This window comes from Meriones unguiculatus, chromosome 12 (genome assembly GCF_030254825.1).
Source record: "Meriones unguiculatus strain TT.TT164.6M chromosome 12, Bangor_MerUng_6.1, whole genome shotgun sequence".
NCBI lineage: Eukaryota > Metazoa > Chordata > Mammalia > Rodentia > Muridae > Meriones > Meriones unguiculatus.
This window is the reverse complement of record NC_083360.1, coordinates 44,969,455-44,992,086: the sequence shown is the minus strand read 5'-3', so window position 1 is coordinate 44,992,086 and position 22,632 is coordinate 44,969,455. Positions and strand designations below refer to the sequence as shown.

Sequence of the window (22,632 nt, the reverse complement as noted above, 5' to 3'; positions counted from 1 at the left end):
CGGCGGCGCTGCGGGCGCCCCAAGGCCCAGGGGCGCGCGGAGGGCGGGGGCGGCGAGTCTCGGGGCTTGCGGGAGGCCGGGGGACGCGCGGAGGCCTCGGGGGAGGCGCGCAGGGGCCGGGGGGCTGGCAGGGCCTTGCAGCCGGCGGAGGCCCGGGGGCGCGCAGAGCCGGGGGAGGGGGAGCGCGCGAGCGACCGAGCACCCCGCACCCGCAGCGGCCAGGCCTCTGGAATTTTCTAGCGAGGAGAACGCCTCGGGCCCTCCCTCGCCCGACCCGGGAGCCGAGCTCTCACCATCTTGCTCGGCGGGCGGCGCTGGCGGCGGCTGTGGGTTCCTCGGGACGCGGCGGCGGCGGCTTGCTGTCCGGAGACGGGCGGGGTGCAACGGGGCCTGGGCCCGGAGCGAGGCGGGCGGAGTCGCGGTTGGAGCAGAGGCGTCGGCGGGAGGAGAGGGCTGCAGCCTCACGCTCGCGGGCTGCCCCGACTCGCTGCAGCGGCTCGCGCTGACCGCAACCTCAAGGCACGGAACGGGGCGCGCAGAGGGCGGAGCGAGCGCGGGGCGGGGCGGGGCGGGGTCTGCGGGAGGCCGACATCCGGGAACCCGCGCCGGGCCGTGCACACGTCCGCCAACCGGAGTGCGCCCAGAGCACCGAGCGAGCTCTCGGCCGGCGTCCTCGGCGTACGGTGCGCCGGGGAGGGGGAAGGCCGACGTCGGCGGAGTCGCGCTTCCCGTCATGTGACTGGAGGAAAGCCGGCCAGAGGGAGGCTCGTGGGAGGAGGAAATGGGGCGAACGACTGGACCTGTCACTGAGTTGCGCGGCTCTTGTGGCCGCAGTGTCACTAAGGCGATTCACGGGCAAGTCCACACTGTGGAGTCAAGCGCGCTTGGAAAAGTGGGAGAACCAAAGGTAGCTGCAGCGTGAGCCCTGGGGAGCAACTGACAAGAGTGGAGAGATTGCTTCCTACCCAACACCACCACCAGGCTGCCCTTCAGCTGGTGTAGAAGCCTTTAAGAGACAGATTGCCCCCTTGTCCGTGTCCGTAATGGTGGCAGTTACCTTACCATAGAAGTAAGACTACGGTAGGAAATGAAGTCCACAGAGAGAAGTTATATATGAAGGGGAAAAGAAAGTTGGTAGGAGGGGTGTGATGAGGATAACAGTTTTATGTCGCAGTTATTTATCTTAAGCAATCTTTGAATGGTTAGAAAGTTAAGGTAAGGATAGGTTCTGCTCTAACTCCTTCATCTTTTGTAAAAATGAGTTTTTTAGCCTTGCTCACGCACTTTCTGCCTATCCAACTACTTCTGTAGTCACATCAGTGGAAGCTGCCCCAGGCCAGGAGCACAATAGTCCCTTGGCAGGAATGCCTGCACCCACCACATCCCACACTCTTCCTCCCCTCCCACTCCTTCCCAAGCCATTGACTGCTAAGGGACTTCCGTTGCAGGGCATGCTTGCGTTCTTGAGTTCTTGACCTCTCAGCTGAACTTTTTCTCTTGCTGCTCCCTATTGCCCACCTCCCTGAAGCTGTCAAGAACTCCAGCTTGTCCACTCTGTTGTTTTTCTCTCAAGCTCCATTACAATTGCCCTTGAGTTTCTTTCTAAATTCTGTTTTACAGTAGTGAGTTGTCGTTATATTTTTTTATTTTATGTGTGTGTGCGTACAATGGGTGTGTGCGTGTGTGTGTGGCGCACATGTGTATGTCAGAAGATATCCTTGGCTACTAGTCCTTATTAGAGACAAGGTTTTTATCTTGTTGATAGCTAGCCAGGCTAGCTCGTCTGAAAGCTTCCCAGTATTCCCCTCAAGTGCTTTATCTACCAAGCCACTTCCAAAACCACATTTTAAAATCCTTTTATCTATTAATATGAGAAGGGGACAGTTTGTTCCCCAGTGATAGTTTAACAAAATGACATTTTAAAGGCAGTTTGTTGGCATTCTTTGTATGAGAATTCTGTTATTTTTATGTGCTCTTTTTCTGTGTATCATGTCAGCAGTGCAGGGATAGAGGCACAGCTCCACCCTGTCAAGACCTAAAGGTAGCCTGTTTATTGGTTCCTACTTTACCTTCCAGTTTCCCAATGTGCACAACTTATATTCTATTAGTTTTAGGTATACTGCACAAAATATAGGCATGTGAACAGTAGTGTCTCTGACATCAAAAGTAATTATTTTTAAGCCACTGAATGATAAATCCAAAATATACTTTCAAAAAATCCAGGATTTTGTCTCCATGGTAAAAACAAATAACTATGTCAAGTATTCATTCTCTCTTTTTCTCTTTTCATTAAGTTTTGGTGTGATGCTAAGTACAAAGGGAAACCAAAAGTTGTTGATAAAAGGAAACATTTGAAATAGCTAGTTGTGATGGTTAATGTTGATTGCCAACTCCACAGTGTCTACAGTCACATGGGCAATACACCTCTGAGTACACCTATAAGGGATAGTCAAGATTTGGCTAGCCTCTGGCTGCGTCTTGATTAGGTTGCTTAATTAGGTTAATTGGAGTGGGAAGATGCAGCCTAAAAGAGGAAGGCAGCATTCCTTGAGCTTGGGTACTGGGCCAGATGAAGAAAGGAGAGCTAGCTGGCCACCAGCACCCATGTCCCTCTGCTTCTTGATTGCAGATAAAGTGTGACCAGCTACTTCAAGCCCCCAAAAGCTGGAGAGGTGACTCAGCAGTTAACACTCCTGCCCCTCTTCTAGAGGACCAGGAGTTCAATTCCCAACACTTACATGATGGCTCACTACCCAGTTGAGTCTTGGGGGAACTGTCCACCTTTCTTTAGCCTCCATGGGTACCAGACACAAATGTGGCAGACAAACATACATGCAGACAAAATTTTCATACATATAAAATAAACAAAAAAATAAGCAAAGATGATCAAAACTACTGATACCATTAAGAGAAAGAAGTCAGCACTTTGATTATTTTTAAGAAGAGGTAAGAAGAGGTGACTTTGAGTGCAAATGAAGATGTAAAGGTTTGAGCTGAACATATGGTACAAGTACAAATTATAAAACTTTAGTATGCTAAAGTTCTGGGTTTAACCCCCAGCACTGAAAAGAGAAAGAAGTATAGTTTGAGTTGACAGTAAAACTCAAATAGAAGTTGGACATTGTTTTAGGAAAGAATAGAGATGTCATAATCAACTTTAAGATAGGTTGGAACTGAATTATTCACTCCTATGCCTTATTCAGTGATGGAAGAAAAAAATTCAGAGATATGGTTAGTACTGAGGGAGAAGTAAAATCGCAGGAAAAGATAGCTTTAAGAAACAGGGAGAAAGATGCTGGAGAGGTGGTGCTGCTCACCAATAGCATCACATTGGCAGGCTCACAACCAACTGTAACCCTGGCTCCAGGGTACCTCAGACTCACCTTGACTCCTGCAGGCACCTGGGGTTATGTGTACCACTCCGTCATACACATATACATAATTCAAAAATAATCAAAATAATTTCTTAAGAACAAAAAGAGAGGGATATTTATAGCCATATTTGACCGTAAGCAATGTTAAGCTTCAGTGTTTCCACAATTGCCTTTAAATAGAAATTTCACAATGTATTTTATTATCTCTATTTCAACATCATAGTAAGACCCTGGATGTTCCCTTGTACCCGAAGGCCTTATCGCTGTCTAGATGGATTATATGGGTTGCAGAAGAAACAACCATTCCCATCCTTTAAGGTATTCTGGCACATTATTCCTTACAAATAGTCCCCTTTATTCATGACTTTACTGAACTAGAAACCATGTTTGATTTTTTACTCTTTTAATACATAGAAAAGTGGGAGTCAATTAAAACCATTTGCAGGGAATGTCTGGCTGGGATACAGGTGTTGTTGACTGATATAGAGGGAACAGCAGCTCCTCCTAAATATATGTCCCAATTCAAGAACCCCAGACTTAAATAATACCCTTCTACCTGTTCATTACTCAAAATCAGGTTATAAAGTCTCCTTGAGAACAGGTTCCTTCGTGGCTGGAAGCACCGTCTGACAATTGTCTCCAAATCCTTTTTTGTAGTGCAGGTAGAGTGTGAGTGTAAAAGTCCTTTCTCCCTGATACGGTCTCGGAAGGATTTCATGGTGCCTGAAATGGTAGTGGAAGTGGGGCTTTTCCCTTTCGCTCAGGATTCTGCTGAAGAATCTAAATTCCACTTGAAACTCATTGTTCCATGGAAACCATTGCCCAGAGGCTATCACTAAGAGTAGTGTTCCCAGAAAAGCCTATTTAAGCTATATGGTGGCTGGCATTCTATTTATTTGCTAATGGAAACTGGGTGATATAAATAATGCTCTTAAAATATTTATAAATTAGCTGTGCATGTTGGCACACAGCTTTAATCCATGCAGGAGACAGAGGTAGACCAGCCATAGTGAGACCTTGTCTCAAATAAATAATAAAATTTACCAATTTGACACAGGTATGGTGTACATTTCTGTAATCCCAGCATTTGGGAGGTGGAGGAAGGAAGACCAGGAGTTTGAGATCTTCCTTATCTTTGTAGCAAGTTGGAGAACAGCATGGGCTACATGAAATCCTAAACAATGTTGGACTTTTCTGCTGGGATGGAAGGATGTACTGAGACACAGGAGCCCAGGAACCACACAGCATTGCAGCAACCAGGGAAAGGGTACCTAAGACCAGCTCAGGACCTCAGGAACCTCAGCCCTGCTCCACCTCTTTGTTTCTTCCCTTCTTTTCTTTATTGCTTCTTGGCTTCTTTTGATGAAAGAGTCATACCAGTTAGCAAATCTCGTAAGAGATTTATTGGGAAGTTCCAGGGAGTGGAGGGACAGATCTATGGTTGGCTGCCTCTGCTCCCAGGAGAGGACAGCAGGGAACTAAGCAGCCTTTATATAGGATTTCTTAGAAGGTGGAACTTTCTAGGGCATAGATTTCCAGGGTGAGGATTGATGAGATTTCAAGTCCTTAGCTTGGGGGAGCTCAGGGATTGGTGTGTTTTCCTGTTGAAGGATTGGTGGATTTTTCCTGCTGGGGGGTTGCTAGTTTTCTGTAGGCTTAGAGCAATACAACCCTTTTCCCTACTAATCTCCTACCTCAGGTTTCGAAGGGGGGCGGGTAGTTGGAAGGGAAGTAAAGGTGCTTAAGAACCCTAAATAAAGTAGGTTTGGTGAAAAATCTAAGTCTATAGGTTTCTGTGAAAAGGGTTTGGTAGGATTTCCTGGTCAAGGATTGGTGGCTTTTTGTTCAGATGCTAATTTTTCACCTAAAATCTGGGAAGGGTCCTACTGAGGGGCTGGAGATGACCTGTGTGACAGTTACAGACGCTGGAATGCTGTTATGGCAGTGAGAGAGATCTGGGGAAGGGGCCTGGCTGCTGGAGTCCCTCAGGCAGAGTCCTGGCCATTTTCCTCTCCTGAGGATTACAAAGTTTACAAAGGGAGTGCAGGGCAGGGAAGCCTTTCACTGCATCTTGAGTCAACATGAAAAAGTTTCAAAGTATTTAAGTTGTTTCTTCATTAAGCAATGGGTCAAAAGGAAGAGTAACAAAGGAGAGGAAAGATTTTTTTTTTCTAAAATGTTTATGTTTATTTGTTTTGTTTTTGTCTTTTGAGTTTTCCAAGACAAAATTTCGATTTGTAGACAAGCCTGGACTTGAATTTACAGCAATCTGTCTGACCCTGTCCTTACAGTCTTAAATGCCTTTCACCTCAAAGTCCCTCCTTTCTGTTAATACCTGTCATCTGGTTACTTTTTCTGCCTCTTGACCTAGGGTTTACTTTATTTAATCCTGTTTACAGAAAGCTCTTGGATTAAAGGTGTGAGACAGGGCTGAGCCACACCACAAGATAGGGGTGAGCCACACCACAAGTACTTGTGTACAGTAAACAGAATGTTCTAGTATCAAAGATTGAGCCATACCACAATTAAAACAGTTATTATAATTCACAATCTTGGAGTTCACAGTGAGATCAAATATTCTGCAACATATGTTGGAGGAAAAAACTCACAGTATTTTAAAAGTAGTTTGTTAATACTCTTTTTATAATGAGCTTTGCATATGTGTAAATTAATTTTTCTCATAGGAGCGTATTGGGCAACTATCTGTGTAAAAGTAACTGTGGGAACCAAGAAATTGGACAGAGAAGAAAAACAATAGGGACAAGCCAAAAGAAAAAACATAAGTAACAGGTAACTTTAAGTGAGGTAAGGAGAAAGAATTGGTAAGACAGTAAAGTAATGGACCTGCCAGAGGGGCACTAGCTTGAATGAGGATGCTCTGGAAGCTGAAAGAGAAGAGCCAGAGTGATGAGCATCACAAGTGTTGTTGGGTGGTTGGCAGTGTGTTCAAAGAAACTCAGAACACATAGGTTTACATCTGCTTGTATGTCCAGACAAATGGCCTGGATTGTCCTGAAATTGTTTTAAAGAAAACACATTTCTTTGGTCTTTGTCAGGTCCAAAGAAAACTCCAAGCACCCTGAAAGGGTAGATCCACTGGCTTGGTCCAAGATGACAGTCTTGGTTCAACTCAAGCTGGACTATAGAATGAATCATGTTTTGCCTTTGACAAAAGGAACATTTGTCTTTCTATTGACATACTTGTGGCACTTAGCAGCATATTAAAGTCTACACTAGCCTCTGGTCTCTTTCAGTTCGTCTTCACAGGTATCTACTGTGCAGATCAAAGCCACTTCCTGACCCTGCTCATTTTCTTCTCTGTCCTCAATTCCCAGTCTGTTCCAGTACATGGGATTATCTCCCCACAGCTTCTCATCCTCCTTATAACCAGTATGACTTTTCCACACCCAGATTCCCTAGCCCTGACCATGGCCAATCTGCTTCTTTTTCTCTTTCCTCTAGACTCGTGTAGATGCCTCTGGCTGTTCTCTCTGTCTCTATCTCTGTCTCTGTCCCTCTCTCCCTATAATAAAAAGTACCCCTCCTAACTGTGGAGTGGTCATTTTGGTGGTTTCTTTCTTTTTTTTTAACTTTTTTTTTATTAATTACACTTTATCCACCCTGCATCCCCCCATAAGCCCCTCACTCCTCCCATCCCAGCCCAACCCTCCCTTGCCCCCTCACAATGCCCCTCCCCAAGTCTACCAATAGGGAAGGCCCTCCTCCCCTTCCCTCCCATCCCAGTCCACCAGATCACATCAGGAGTGGCTGCATTGTCATCCTCTGTGGCCTGGTAAGGCTGCCCTCCCCTCAGGGGGAGGTGATCCATACTATGCCAGAAGCAGTCCCTCCTCCCATCACCACGTAACGCACTTAGACACTAAACTGCCATGGACCACATCTGCTCAGGGGCCCTAGGCCACCTCCATGCCTGGTACTTGGTTGGGGTATGAGTCTCTGGGAAGACCCCTGTGTTCAAATTTTCTGGTTCTGTTGCTCCCCTTGTGGGGTTCCCGTCCTCTCCAGATCCTATTATTTCCCACTTTTTTTTTTTTTTACTGAGTAGATTTTATTTTTTTATTTTATTTATTTATTTATTTTTTATTTTTTTTTCAGTTTCTTTTTTTTTATTTTTATTTTTTTTATCAGTTACATTTTATTAACTCTGTATCCCAGCCGTGTCCCGATCCCTCATTCCCTCCCAGTCCCTCCCTCCCTCCCTCCCTCATCTCCACCGTGCCCCTTTCCAAGTCCACTGATGGGGGGGACCTCCTCCCCATTCATCTGATCCTGTTTTATCAGGTATCTTCAGGACTGGCTGCAAAGCCCTCCTCTGTGGCCTAACAGGACTGCTCCTCCCTTCGGGGGTGGGGAGACCAAAGAGCCAGTCATCGAGTTCCTGTTAGAAATAGTCCCTGTTCCCCTCACTTTGGGAAACCAATTGGTTACTGAGCTACCACAGGCTACATCTGAGTGGAGGTTCTAGGTTATATCCATACATGGTCCTTGGTTGAATGTCAGTCTCAGAAAAGACCCTGTGCCCAGATATATTTGGTCCTTGTGGAGCTCCTATCCTTTCCCCATCAGACTAACTCCCCTTCTTTCTTATGATTCCCTGTACTCTGCCAAAGGTTTGGTCATGAGTCTTTGCTTTGAAAACACTGCTAGTTAGAGTCTTTCAGATGCGCTCAGTAGACTCCTGTCATACGTTCAATGCACATCCCATCTGTCTTTCTAAACGAGGATTGATCATCTTACCCCATGTCCGCTCAATTGATTATCTTTTTTAGGTGTATAGATTTCATTATGTTTATCATATCTTATAGGTCTATATAAGTGAGTATATCCCATGTTTGTCTTTCTCCTTCTGGGATATTTCACTCAGAATGATCTTTTCTAGATCCCACCATTTGCCTGCAAATTTCATGATTTCCTCCTTTTTGATTGCTGAGTAGTATTCCATTGTATAAAAATACCACAATTTCTGTACCCATTCCACTGTTGATGGACATCTGGGTTGTTTCCAGGTTCTGGCTATTACAAATAGAGCTGCTATAAACATGGTTGAGCAAAAAAATATGGAACGCTTCACGAATTTGCGTGTCATCCTTGCGCAGGGGCCATGCTAATCTTCTCTGTATCGTTCCAATTTTAGTATATGTGCTGCCGAAGCGAGCACTATTTCCCACTTTTTACATAAGATTCCATGCACTCCGCCCGACCATCAGCCATAAGTCTCAGTGTCCTCCCCGACAGTCCACACAGATGTTGCATCCTCACTTACAATCTTTGAGAGAGTGAATACCAAGAAAAGTCCTTGTTTGTTATTTGGACTGTAAGAAGTGTATTGTTACTTTTCCTATCACTATAATAAAATTATGGATGGGCAGCCTAAGGAAAGATGGGTCCTTTTGGCTCACAGTCTGAGGGTCTCTGATGGCAGTGGAGACTGTGCTAGAAGAGGCCTGAAGTAGCTACTCATTACAGCCATCAGGAAGGAGAAGTAGGTCAGGCATATAACGGCCATATGCCTAATGACCCAATTCATGGGGGGAGGGGGAGCTTTACCTCCTAAAGCTTCTGCAGCCTCTCTCTTGAGCTGACCATTCTGTGAATGCAGCTTTCCTCAGTGACATACTGTAGATTTTGCATTTCCCACATCTTGGGGTCTTCACTAAAATTTAACTGTACCTTTACGGTTTCACGCAGTAACTTCTCGGGGTCTTCCTTTAGGGACTGCACCCTTTTCTCAGTGGCTCTCTCAAACCTTGGAGCAAGACTCCATTACCGCCCCCTCCCTTCCCAGTCTTGCATCTTTCTATGTCTCTGAAACCACTAACATGTGGATGATGTAGCAAAGTTTTGCTAAAGTTTCAGATGGGACCTGGGTCCTTTGGATGTCAGTTACATCAGCTTCTGGGTGTTGACCCTATGACATCACTCTTTCAGACAGTTGCATTTGAGGAGCAGAGAACTCCTCAGTTGAGTTTAATACATCCACACATTTGCAAGTTGGAGCCCTTGCTGGGTGGGGTCTTGCCTTGAAGGTGCTTTTCCCATTATCTGGGGCTAAGCTCCGCTGTCTCTTCAGTGTTTCTGATCTCTTTAGCAGTTTATGATTGCTTTGTTGTCTGAAATCTCCTTTTCTGAAACTTTAAACTTTGCCTGCACACCTTTCTTCCACCAATCAAATCAGTCCATCATCCTTAAATGGAACTTCACTTAAGATCTCAGAGGAGGCACAGAATTAAGAGCTATAGTCTTGATGAGACTATTACACAAATTATCCCTGACCCAGTTCTGGATAGAGTCTTTTTTTTTTTTTTTTTTTTGTCCTCTGAAACTTCATGAATTGGGCTCCCAGTCTACATTTCACTCTATATTCTTTTAAGTTCATACCAGACTAGTGTGTTAATCTCTATACATAGTACTCAAAGGTTTTTCTAACCCAAACTTCTAGACAATTCAACATTCCTTTTGCAAACTAGTTCTAAGGCCTCAGAACTATATGGTCAGATTTATCACAGCAGTAGCCTCACTTCTTGGTGCCTATTTCTGTCTTATTTTCTTTTCCTTTTTCTGAGGCAAAATATTCTGACAAAAGCAACTTGAGGGAAAAGGTTTATTGTGACTCAGTAAAACATACAGTCCACAAGAGAAGGGAGGCCAGGTGTCCTGCCCACCTCAGCCCTGAGTATCCCAGACCTGAGGCATGTGCCAATATTTCACCTTGAAATATGGGCCAAAATAAATTCTTTTTCCTGTAAATAGGTTTTGTAGTGGGTATTTTACAATGTCAAGAATCTGCTTTCGTTCTTTTCATTCTGCCTATATTCTGAGAACGTGAGTGGGGCTAAGTTAAAAAAATAACAGTCCAATTCATTTGACAGGGACTCTCAAGACAGAAAAGCATCCAGGCTTCTGCAGAGAAAGCCACTGTGATTGTTAAGTTAGTACCACCAAGGAGAAAACTCTTGCTTTACACTAAGAAATAGGAAAGACATCCTAAGGCAAAACCCCTTGCATTGGAGGCTCTGTCTTGGTGATGATCAATTCTTATTTGAAGGAAGAAAGCCTACACTAAAGGGGTTCACTGCTTCTCAGAGACAACTGCCTAGGGAAGTGTTTCCAAAGGATCGGCACATAAAAGCTCATACAGCTGTGTTCCACCGGACACAGACTAGCTATAGCTCAAGCTGGAAGCAACATGACAGTGTCATCAGGTGATATACTGCCTTTTTCAGAGAGTAACAAAGGCAGGCAATACATGGCAGGGACAGAGGCCGTTGTGTGAAGCTGTGAAGCTGAAACATGAGTTGCAATATAGATCCAAAGGCATTGGAGTTGCCAGGACCAGAGAATATTCACTGCTGGAAGCAGCAGGAATGAAGTAGAGCTGGGCTAATAAAGAACCTTCATGTTGTAGACTGCAGAACTTGAGGGTTGAGGTTATCTAAGCCATTTGGAGCACAGCCAATTTTATCATGAATTCCAGATGCTAGACTCAGTGCTGCAGAATTCAGTGTTTCTCCTGATGGATTTTTGTCTCTCTTTATTTGAATTAGTCCTTTCTATGCCTCAATTCTTTCATTTCAGGATGGGGATGTCTATTTTATGCCATTTATGTCAGAAGTATAACTTGTTCTTCATTTTATAGGAGCTCACAAAAAGATTATTGTGAGTTTTGGATGAGATTGGAGTTTTGGATTTTCATCCTGTTGAAACCGTTAAAAACTATGGAGACTTGAAATTGTATTGTATTTTACATTATGAAATAAACATAAGGTTTTGGCAGAAAGGACTGGAATGTTAGGAGACTTAAAGTGATGTGTTTGGGATGGCAAGATAACTGAGTGGGTGAAAGTGCTTACTGCCAAGACTGCCAACACCCTGAGTTAAATCCCTGAAACCCTGAGTTAAATCCCTGAAACTATATAGTGGAAGGAGGGAACACACACACAGTTTAAAAATTAAAATATCCCAATAAACAGATGGATCTCTTCAAGGCCAGCCTGGGGTTCTCTCTCAAAAACAAACAAACAAATAGTACAATTTAAAATAATAATGATAACAAGAAAGTGATGGTTTCAGTATTATCATTTGGGCAAGGAGCAAAGTTAAGAGGGTCAATCTCAATAGTGAATGAGAAGAAATCTAGAATGGCTTGGGAGATGTGCCTGTAGTCATGCCTGCAGGGAATTTCTTTGTTAGGTGAACTGAAATGGGAAGGCCTATCCACTGTAGGTGCTGACATTCCCTGAGCTGGGATCCTAGACTCCATACAAAAAGAGAAAGTAAGCTGAGGACAATCATTGCTCTCTGCTTTTTGAATTTAATTTAATTTAATTTTATATTATTTCATTTTTTTAAAAAAAGTTTTATGCATTATATTTTGATCATAATGTTTCCTCACCCTCAGCTACTTTCTGCTTAATTGTGAATGCAGCGTGACTAGCTGCCTCAAGCTACTGCTTTATTTCCCCAGCATGATGCACTTTCTGGACGTGTAAATGGGTCCATGGGCCAAAGTGAGTTGTTCCTTTCAGTTGCTTTTGTCAGGATATTTCATCATAGCAAGAAAAGAAGTAACGACATCAGCCTCCTTTTTAATTGTTTAGGCTTTACCCATTGTGCTACTTTCTTATTATGTTGTTGTGGTAAGATACCCTGACAAAAAAAAATCGGCTTAAGGAAGAGGGAGTTTATCTTATGGTTCCAGAGGGTTAGAGTCCATTACAGAGGGAATGATTTGGTAGCATCATCAGGGAGCTGGCTGATGCAGGAATAAAGAGGGAACAGAGACTGAGGGACTGTCAACCAATGATTGGCCCAACGTGAGACCCACCCCTGACACTGTTAGTGATACTCTGCTATGCTTGTAGACAGTAGCCTAGCACAACTGTCCTCTGAGAGGCTCCACCCAGCAGTGGATTGAGACATATCCCAAGACTCAGCAGCCAAACATGGGGGCAGAGCACAGGTAGTCTTGTGGAAGTGTGGGAGAAAGGATAGAAGGACTCAGAGGGTACAAGAACCTAACAAAAAGACCAACAGAGACAGCAGGCCCGCAGGGTCTTATAGAGACTGAAGCACCAATTAAACAGCAGGTTTGGTCTGAACCTAAGCCTCCTACTCATATGCCTCCCCCCCCCCCAGCAAGTGGAGCAGGAGCTGTCTCTTGATATTGACTCTGTTGTCCACTTTTGGATCACATCCCCTAGCTGGCTGCCTTGTCTGGCCTCAGTGGATCAGGATGTGTTCAGTCCTCACGTGACTTGATGTGCTGGAGAGGGTTGATACAAGATGATGGGGCCTTCCCTTTCCTGAGAAAAAGGAGAGGGGGAAAGAACGGGAAAGAGGGTAGGACGGTAGGACTAGGAGGAGATGAGGGAGGATGCTGCATTCAGGATGTAAAGTGAAGAAATAAGACTACTATTACTACTACTACTGCTAATAATAATAATAATAATAATAATAATGATAATAAAAGATTGCCATCCACATCCAGGAAGCAGAGAGAGATGGAACAGGAAGTGGGCTGAGGCTATAGACTTTAAACCCTACCTCCAGCAAACATACTTCTTCCAGCAATACTGCATCTTGTAAAGGTTCTTTATGTCTCCCCCAAACAGTACCACCCTCTAGGGACCAAGTGCTTAAATAGATGAGCTTATGGAGGGGGAAGGAGGGGCATTTCTCATACCAAGCCCCATAACGGCATTTAACCCTCAGCTGTATGTGTGTGTGTGTGTGTGTGTGTGTAAATTAGAATCTAAGATATGCATATGAAAGAGAGCATATGGCCTCCAGGAGTTATTTGCCTAAACTCCACTGATAGATCCGCAGAGCAGAGCCTACCGCAGAGGGCCTCTGAAAGACTCTACCTAGTAGTATATCAAAGCAGATGCTGACACTCATAACCAAACCTTGGGCAGAGTGCAGGAATCATATGAAAGAAGGGGGAGTTAGTATGACCTGGAGAGGACAGGAACTCCACAAGGACCAAATATATCTAGGCACAGGGGTCTTTTAGGAGACCGTTTCTCCAAACAAGGACCATGTATGTATATAACCTAGAATCCCTGCTCAAATGTAGCCCATGGTAGCTGAGTATCCAAGTGGGTATCTAGTAAGGGGAACAGGGACAATTTCTGACATGAACTCAATGGCTGGCTCTTTGACCTCATCCCCCTCCCCGAGGAAGGCACAGCCTTGCTAGGCCACAGAGAAGGATATTTCAGCCAGTCCTGAAGATACCTGATAAGCTAGGGTCAGATGGAAGGGGAGGAGGACCTCCCCTATCAGTGGACTTGGAAAGGGGCAGGGAAAAGATGAGGGAGGGAGGGTGGGATTGGGAGGGAATGAAGGAGGGGGCTATGGCTGGGATACAAAGTAAATAACCTGTGATTAATATAAAAAATAAAAATTATAAAAAAAAGAGAGAGCATATAACCATATGCTGTCTCTGTGCTTGGGTTGCCTCACTTAAGATAATTTCCTGATCCACCCATTTTCCTGAGTTTTCATTTTTTTCTTTACAATTGAGTAAAATGCTATTGAATATTGCATCTTTAAAAATTTTCCATCTACCTGTGGACATCTAGGATGGTTTCATTTCTGTACTACTTTGAGCAGAGCAGCAATACATAGATGTACTACTATCTATGCTGTAGGATATAGAGACCTTTGGGTATATACTCCAGAATGGAATAGCTGAATCACATAATATTTTTATTTTTAATGTTTTTTTAAGAAACCAAAACCAAACAAAACTGGATTCTTCAAAGCACTGAAAATAGTGATTAGAGTGGATTTACCCAAGAGAAAGAGGTTGCTTTTATTTGGACATTGCAGACTACGGGAAGTATTTAAATGTGATTGTACTGTTGCAGGGCTGGGTGAATCCTTAGCTGTGCCTGAGCAAGGCTAACTGTGACACTGCTGAATCAAGTGAGAAATAAGAATCCTTATGGAAGAAGCAACTTTCTTGTGTCTGAGAAATCTAGAACCCTGTGACTTTCTCTCCTGTTTTGACACTTTCTAAGCTGTGTGGCAACACAAAGCATTTAACGTAGTATAGTATAGAAAGAGGTTGTATAGAATGAGACTTATTAATTGTAGAGCACTTTACACTTAAATTTGTAAATATTGAAGGTTTAGTGGATAATATCTCTGTAGAAGAATGCCTCTTACCCATAAGATTATAAGTGCTTTTGGGGAATTAAGAGGGCACATTAGAAGGTGATGCATGACACACATATGCTACAGAACAATCTTGAGCATCAGCTCTGAACACGTTCTACATTCTTTGAGGCAGAGTCTCTCATTGGCCTTAAGATTACCAATTAGGCTAGATTGGACTCCAAACGGAGGAGATGGAGGGGGATCTGCTATTAATGAAGAGGCAACTGGCAATCAGTCATTCACTGATGGGGCAATAGGTGATTAGTCATTAACAAGCCACTCGGGAGGAAAGACTGAAGGAAATCAAAGAGGAGCAGCAGAGGCTGGGAGCAACTCACATACTGTGAAGACATTTCAGCGACCTCCACCTGTTTTGCCATGACCTGCCCTTGCACAGTGCTGTGGTGACTAGGGCAACTGCTGCAATTAGTGACCCAGGGCAGCATAACCAGGAGCACAAGATGTCCTCCTGCGGAAATGCTAAGAATGCCAAGAAGGCAAAAACCGAGAGCCCACTGAGCAGCTTCAAGCACAGGAGAAAAACAAACAAACAAACAAAAAAACAAAAACAAAAAAAACTTAAATCTGCAGTGAATCACTCTGGAGGTGGGCTGGGCCTGAGGATATCAAGATTTGGGCTTTCTGGCTGGGTGGAGTGGGCTTTGGGCATTTTAGTGTCTGTTTCCTCAACAGACTAAACTTTGAGAAGGCAGCCTGGGACCCTCCAGGCCCTCAGCACTACCAACATGCCATCTTGCCTATTAACAGAATAAAGCTGCATCCCTATTTCCTACCTTCCACAAGAAGGAAGAGGAAGTAGGGGAAGGAGGAGGAAGGTGAAGAAGGACAGAAGGAAGAGAAGCAAGAAAAGATGAAGAGAAAGAACAAAAGAAGGTAAAATGGTCCAGTTTCATTAGCTTTTTATATTAAAGAATGGTCAAATGAGTTCATGTAGACAAATTCATTGTTGCAGGATATTTGATCCCATTGTGAAACCTGAGATTGTGAACTGTAGAAACTGTTTCATGTTTAGTGAGGTTCACTCTAACACACACCTTTAATCCAATAACTTTCTGTTTATTGTAAACAGGTGATTAAGGTGTGGCTCAGCCCTAGCACACACCTTTAATCCCAGTGCTTGTACACAGGATTTAATAAAATTAACCCTATGTCAAGAGGCAGAACAAGAAACAAGCTGACAGGGATTAAGTAGGGATATTGAGTTGAAGGGTATTAAGACAGTGTGGAGAAAAAGGAGCTCTTTAGCTCTTTGGCTGTTTAGTTTTTTGGTCTCTTTGGCTTTTAGTTTTTGGCCTTTTCCTCCTGGGCTGTTGGTTGAGCTAGCAGGCCTTTTCCTCCTGGGCCATCATCTGAGGTAGCAGGCTTTGGCTTTTTCTATCTGGTACATGAACTGAGTAAAAAAGGCTTTTTCTCAGATGCTGAGACTCATAACCAAACTTTGGGCAGAGTGCAGGGAATCTTATGAAAGAAGGGGGAGATAGTAAGACCTGGAGAGGACAGGAACTCCACAAGGAGAGCAACAGTACCAAAATATCTAGATACAGGGATCTTTTCTAAGACTACAACCAAGGACCATTCATGGATTAACCTAGAACCCCTGCTCAGACGTAGCCCATGGCAGCTCAGTATCCAAGAGAGTTCCCTAATAAGGGGAACAGGGTCTGTCTCTGACATGAACTTAGTGTCTGGCTCTTTAACCACCTCCTCCTGAGGGGGGAGCAGCCTTGCCAGGCCACAGAGGAGGACAATGCAGTCAGTCCTGATGAAACCTGATAAGCTAGGGTCAGATGGAAGGGGAGGAGGACCTCCCCTATCAGTAGACTTGGAGAGGGGCTTGGGAGGAAATGAGGGAAGGAAGAAGGGTGGGACTGGGAGGGAATGAGGGAGGGGGCTACAGCTGGGATACAAAGTGAATGAACTGTAATTAATATAAAAATAAAAATTAAAAAGAAAAGACTTTTTCCATCAGGATGTGAGCTGAGGAGGAAGGTCAGCTGAGCGCTTTCCCTGCCTTTCTCTGAGCTAACAGGTTTTCACCCCAGCATCTGGCTCCTGAGTCTTCATTGGTTTTTGGATTTTCATTCTTTATAACAACAACTCATAGTCACAACCTCATCATTTTCCCATTTAGAATGTTTTGAGCTACATAGCGAAACAGCAGAAATGTACTTAATTGTTGTTTTCTTACCTAATATCTCTTTTCAATAGATTACACCAGGTACTGTTTGTAGCCACAAATATTTTTAAGTTGCGGTTTTCTTTAGATGGAAAGTGAAGGAGTCTGATTTACTCAAGTCACATATGTGTAAGGAAGTAAGTTTTTTGTTTGTGTTTTGAGATGTATAATCCTGGGACTGCCTTGAACTCACTATGTAGCTGAGAATGACCTTGAACTATGGATCCTTCTGCCTCTATTTTTTAAGTACTGGGATTACAAGCATGTGCTGCTATTTCTCACTTAAGAAAATGATTTTTTTAAACTATCTTTAAGTGCTATGGTTCTATTGTTTGAACATTTAGTCTGCCATAATCCTATTTTATTATTATATTGCACACTTGGAAGGTTTTCTTGGAACACGGTCTCATGTAGTTCAGGTTAGCTTTAAGCTTGCTATGTAGGTTAAGTATGATCTTGAATTCATGCTCCTCCTGCCTCATTTCTCAAGTACTGGATTATAGGCATGAACTACCCTGCCCAACTGTAATTTGGATATATATGACCTAAGTTATTAAAATACAAATTTGGAAAGCACAGATGTAAATGAGAATCCAAGGCAGAAATACTTGGGCATATATATGTGCATGTACGTGGAGACAGACGACAACCTCAGTCATTATTCCTCTTCAGGCACATCCACCTTGTTTTCAGAGATGAGTCTCCCAGTGGCTTGGAGCTTATCAGTTAGGCTAGGCTGGCTGGCCAGCAGGCATCAGTAACCTGTGTGCATCTGCCTCTCCATACTGGGGTTAGAAGCATGCACCATCATGCCTGGCTATTGTTTCTTTAAACACAGGCTAAAAGTCATGGTATAAGAACCTGGCTATGAGTCCAGAAGCACAAATTTGTGTCACTGAGACTTGATATCATTAATGAATTGTCATTTTGTTTTGTGTAATTCAACATGACTATTTTTTTCTTTTTTTTGGCACTAAGGGTGAAACCCAGGCCTTTCTCATATATGTTAGATAAGTTCTTCACCACTGAGCTAAATCCCTAGCCCTTGAATGCTTGAATTTCTTAAATGCTCCAGAGTTTTCAAGAGTGACATCTTGTGCATAAGCTACCGTGATTCCTATGGGCTGAATAAAGTACCACATCAGTGTTCTTAGAATTACACAGTGAATCTCAGCCCCTGGGGGAGAAGAACAGAAGCAATAGAATCACAGGAATTCAGAGTCGCCATGGTCTGAGGCTGGCTAGTACTACACAGTGAGACTGTACCTCAACCACTGCCCCCTCAGGATAAAAGAGTCATATAGTTAAGAATGTGATAATTGTGGGCTGATGTGTAATTAAAGTGGAGTGACGAATTAACCTGCTTCTAAAGGATGGATCTCAACATACCTTTTATATCATATAACTCTAAACATTTCTTTAGTGGTACAAGTTACTATACGATGTTTACTCAAAGGAAAGAGTCCTTAGAGAGACTTACAAAGAGGTTAAGAATGTGTCTCAGAGGGTCAAGTGCTTGACTGGTATGCATGAAGTCCTGGGTTCCATTCCCAGTACCACACGGAATGGGACATGACAGGTGCATACCAATGATCCTGACACCCTGGAGATGGAAGCACACTGACCACGAGCTTAAAGCCATCCTCAGCTTCATATCTAGGTAGACGCCAGCCTGCTCTGTAAGAGACCTATTGAGTGCCAGGCTGATCCAAATTTCTCAGAGGCTCCGGATGGAAGTACAAAAGGAACCTAGCTCTGTGTTCTTACCTAGGAGCAGGCTTGGCAAGGTCCAGTCTGGGGCTGGGTCCAGAGCCATGAAGGGGTTAAGGTTTCAGTTCCGGGGAGCTTGGCTCCCCCAACCCTCGCCTGAAGAGACCTGAGATATCAGTCTCAAGGCTGCTGTGTACTCAGTCTGTGATATACGTGAGATATCCTATGTTTGCATTGTCGAGCGTTGCTTGATTAGCTTCCTGTGGAAGTCATCACATTTTACCATGGCGTTCTGGTGACTCCGTCTTATAACAAATTGCATATAAGCTGTTGTATTTCTTAGTAAAACTTGCTTGGCATAAGCCATCAGCTGTGTAAGATACCTGGTCCCAACTTTCCTATATTCTTTGTCTTCTCATCCTTAATTCTCTGCCTTAGGACTAAAGAGCAATCATCTGGTCCATGTCAGATGCTCCGTCTCTAAAAAAAGGTTTATAAATACTGGGTGATGATCACTCCTATGCATCTTTAAATCTAGATTTGATATTTTAACATCCATTCTCAAACCTGAGTTTTTCTGTTCAGCTTTTCGAAATGTGTCTCAATTAATATCATTAATTGTTTAGTCCAAATGAAAGTGACTGTTTTCATGGCTTCTTAGCAAAGCAGTCAACATGGGTTGTACATGTAGAGAGTTATTTGTTGTATTAAGCAGATCTGAGTTTGTCCTGCAAAATTTTCAATCCTTTAAGGGACACAAAGTAGAACCTTCCATTTTCTGTGGCAAATTGAGGGTTTCATGGGTTAGTAGGACATAAATATTGTTAATGAGAATTTGAATTTTAAAATGGAAAGAAATACAACTTGGCATAGTGGCATATGTCTGTATCACAGCGCTTGGAAAGTAAACATAGGAGGATCAAGAGCTCAAAGTTGACAGGTGCAGTGATCCTGCACAATGTGTTTGAAGACAGTCTGGACTACACAAGACTCCGCCTTAAAAGACAAACAGAAAAGACCTTCCTCAAAATCACAATCCCTTTGTGCAGTGCACCTTTCTGATCTTTGAAGTTACAGACTGGGTGAGAGGTAAGCATCATCCTTTCAGCTCAAGAGACTCCCCAGGGAGATAGAGTCAAGGTGAGCTCTCATCATCAGCTCCTAGCTTCTCTCACAGACTCTTCTCAACCATTCTACTTCAGAGCCTCATCTTCATCAGCTAAGTCGTGTGGTGCAGTGTTCTAGAGGCTGAGCTTTCATTTTCAAATATAATTTTATGAAAATAAAAGTTAAAGAGAAGTCTAGGAGATGTGCAAATATTAAAAGACATCCCCACAGCATGCAAACAAGTTAAAGAATGTGACTATGGTCAGGTTTGCTGCAGAACCTCAGGTGTGGCTGAATACACCCAAACCAGTCAATGTTGTAAATTATCTCAAGGGCATCAGGGACAGAATCACATGGTCATCTCCATAGATGCAGGAAAGACATTTAGACAGGCTCCAGCATCTTTTCACATTAAAAGTTCTGAAGAAACCGAGAACAGAAGGAATATAGCTTAACATAGAAATGCTATATATGACAACATTTAGCTAACATCGTGATGATGCGATATTCTAAAAATACCTCTTATATTCTAGGATACTGGAACTTTTGCTTGACCTCTCAGCCAGAGTTAATAATACCTCTCGAAGTGGCTCAAGACTTAGGACTGCTATCCTCCTGTGGACTCAGTCTGTTTGTTTAACCTGCTGCTAAGCGAACAATGTAAAAACCTTACTTGCCTGGGATTTCCCATGTAATCAGCCTTTACAACCTAAGATAATGCACTGCTGTAATCTTAATTTCATACTCTTCCATGCCCTGATCCAGATAATGTGTGTCTATTATTTGCTGAAAACGGCAAACACAGAACTTGAAAGCAACTTCCTAAGAATCTACCTTAAAGGATGAAACCATTTAAGGATTATTAATTAATAAACAATGATGTTTGTTGTCTGGGTCAGTTGGGATCAGTTGGAGCCAATGACTAAATTAATTCCCTGTAAAGCTCTGTTAGAGATTTCTATAAAGTTTCTCAATTCCTTTCCCGTGTGATACTTTCTATGCTGTTCAATAAAGACAGCGCAAAAGAGACAAACACACAGAATGCTAGTTCAATTCTATATTGGTGAACTCTATATTGCTTTCCAGAGAAGATATGGATCATTAAATGAAAACCTCAGTGCCACAAATGGGATAGCTCCCTACCAGTTATTAGTCAGGGAGGCCCCAAGTGGCCTCCAAAACAACAAAGTCTATCCTATTGCTCATCTCGTTATGGTGCACAGGATCCTATTGCTGGAGACACAACTCATTTGCCACTGGACATAGAGAATCAAACTGAAGCTAGTCTGAAAATGTTCTTTCTGTTAGCTAGCTTACATAGTTCTGGAAGGTGTTACGTAGGCCACTGGAGGAGAAAATCATCAATGAGGCAGTATTACCCCCTGGCAAAGCCTGAATGCTATAATACCGGCCTTCTAGGCAAGGTGTGCACAGTACAACAGTAGCGGCATGACAGTTATAGGTGTAACAAGCACTTTCTGGTTGCAGGTTAACTCCATAGGGGCAGGTTAACTCCATAGGGGCAAATTTGTGCCTGGTGTTATAAAGCTGGTCAAAAGTCCGTGGCTAGAGAGGTCATCAGACCTGTCAGGGAAATGTACTACTGTTGTTTGTTAAATAGACATGTTGTCAGCTCCTTCTAAATAGTCATGCTTAAACACACAGATTAGTCCTGCCCTCCACTTCAGCCAGAGAATTTCTCTCTGCAGTGGCCAGAGGTTAATGCAGAGACTCTTAATTGGTCAAAGTGCCGAGAATAAGTGACTAAAAGACTTAGTCCTAATTGAGACTCTGTATCACATCTACCCCCTCTCCCACTCCTACCCCCAAAGCTCAGGGAACATGGTGGAATTGGAGGAAAAGCTGGAAGATGTGGAGAAGTGTTGTGAAAGGCTGTCTTCTAGACTTGTCATAGCCACTGAACGCACAAACTCATTCTGCCATCCTCCTGTGCAAGATCAAGCCATTGAGATCAGTCAATATTCCAGCAAGCAGTGCTAATAGACTCTGTAGGCTCAAAACAATAACAAAACCAAACAACAATAGCAAAACAAAAAGGAAGACATAAAGCAGAAGAGGGATGTGTTCGGAGTTCCTGAGAGGAGTGGAATGGGATGAGTTTGGGAGTGTATATGATCAGAATACATTATTTATGTGCATGAAGTTGCCAAACAATAAGAGATATTTAAAAACATTACAAGAGCAAAATGATTTTTCAAGGTAAAAATCCTTATCAAATAATCCGTAATTGTAGATTCCTTTATATTCCTGGACATAAGATAAAGCCTTCAAAGCATTCAAGGAAGCCTTTTGCAGTTTCAAAGGATCCTTATTTCTACTCTGATGTAGCTAACAGAAAACTGCCCAGAGCATTTTGTATTAAAAGAGTAAAAGTAATTATTAGATTAAGCTCTGATGTTTGAAGAAATTCTTTGGCATAGAAATAATTCACCATGTCCTGACTGTTAGAGGAATAGTGATGTATGTGAGCTTGAAAATGTTCAAAAATAAAAATCTGGTGTGTGTGTGTGTGTGTACATTGGCACACACATGTGTGCATGGATTTGATCCCCAGCCCCATAAAAGAGATATAGAACATGCTAAAATTTCATGTCATCATTGGAGGTATTTAAAGTTTTTTTTGTCCTTATTAATGTACACTTTGAAAAATAAATTTAAAAAATCAAATAAGCAACACAACCAACCAACTTCTCTGTGCAGGAATTAAAATGTTATTTGTTTCATTTTAGGTTTATTTATTTTATCTTTATGTGTATGAGTGTTTTGCCTGCATGTATATCCATGCATTATGAGGGTGACTGGTGCCAAAGGAGGTCAAAATAAGTGTCAGATCTCCAGAAACTGGAGTTGTGGGTGATTGCAAGCCACCGTGTGGGTTCTGGGAATCGATCCCTAGGTCCTTCGCAAAAACAGCAAGTGCTCTTCACTGCTGAACCATCTTACCTGCCTTTAACTGTGTTTTAATTGTGGGTAACTTATTAGGATTAACTGTTGTTAGAAATGAGTGTAGGGGTCTCAGGAAAATGATCACACAGTTCA

The 22,632-nt window shown here is 43.1% G+C and overlaps 1 protein-coding gene, 1 long non-coding RNA gene and 1 other non-coding gene across 4 annotated transcripts in view; 1 reads left to right on the top strand and 2 right to left on the bottom strand.

Moving 5' to 3' along the window:
- Positions 1–580, bottom strand: part of Ppp3r1 (protein phosphatase 3 regulatory subunit B, alpha) — a 37,627-nt gene extending 37,047 nt beyond the window's left edge. Inside the window, exon 1 of the mRNA XM_021654145.2 lies at positions 294–580. Within this exon, the coding sequence (XP_021509820.1) occupies positions 294–296 (3 nt within the window). The 5' untranslated portion in view covers positions 297–580. The remainder of the gene's footprint in view (positions 1–293) is intronic.
- Positions 581–759: 179 nt separating this feature from the next.
- On the top strand, positions 760–22,272 carry LOC132646820 (uncharacterized). 2 transcript variants are annotated; one of them, XR_009585125.1, is made up of 3 exons: positions 760–907; positions 15,327–15,452; positions 20,106–22,272. It is a non-coding gene; the product is annotated as an uncharacterized LOC132646820 (long non-coding RNA). The 2 variants fall into 2 exon arrangements; XR_009585126.1 differs by lacking the exon at positions 20,106–22,272 and adding an exon at positions 19,360–19,831.
- LOC132646936 (U6 spliceosomal RNA) lies at positions 8,447–8,553 on the bottom strand. Its single transcript, XR_009585260.1, has one exon. It is a non-coding gene; the product is annotated as a U6 spliceosomal RNA (small nuclear RNA).
- Positions 22,273–22,632: the final 360 nt, after the last annotated feature.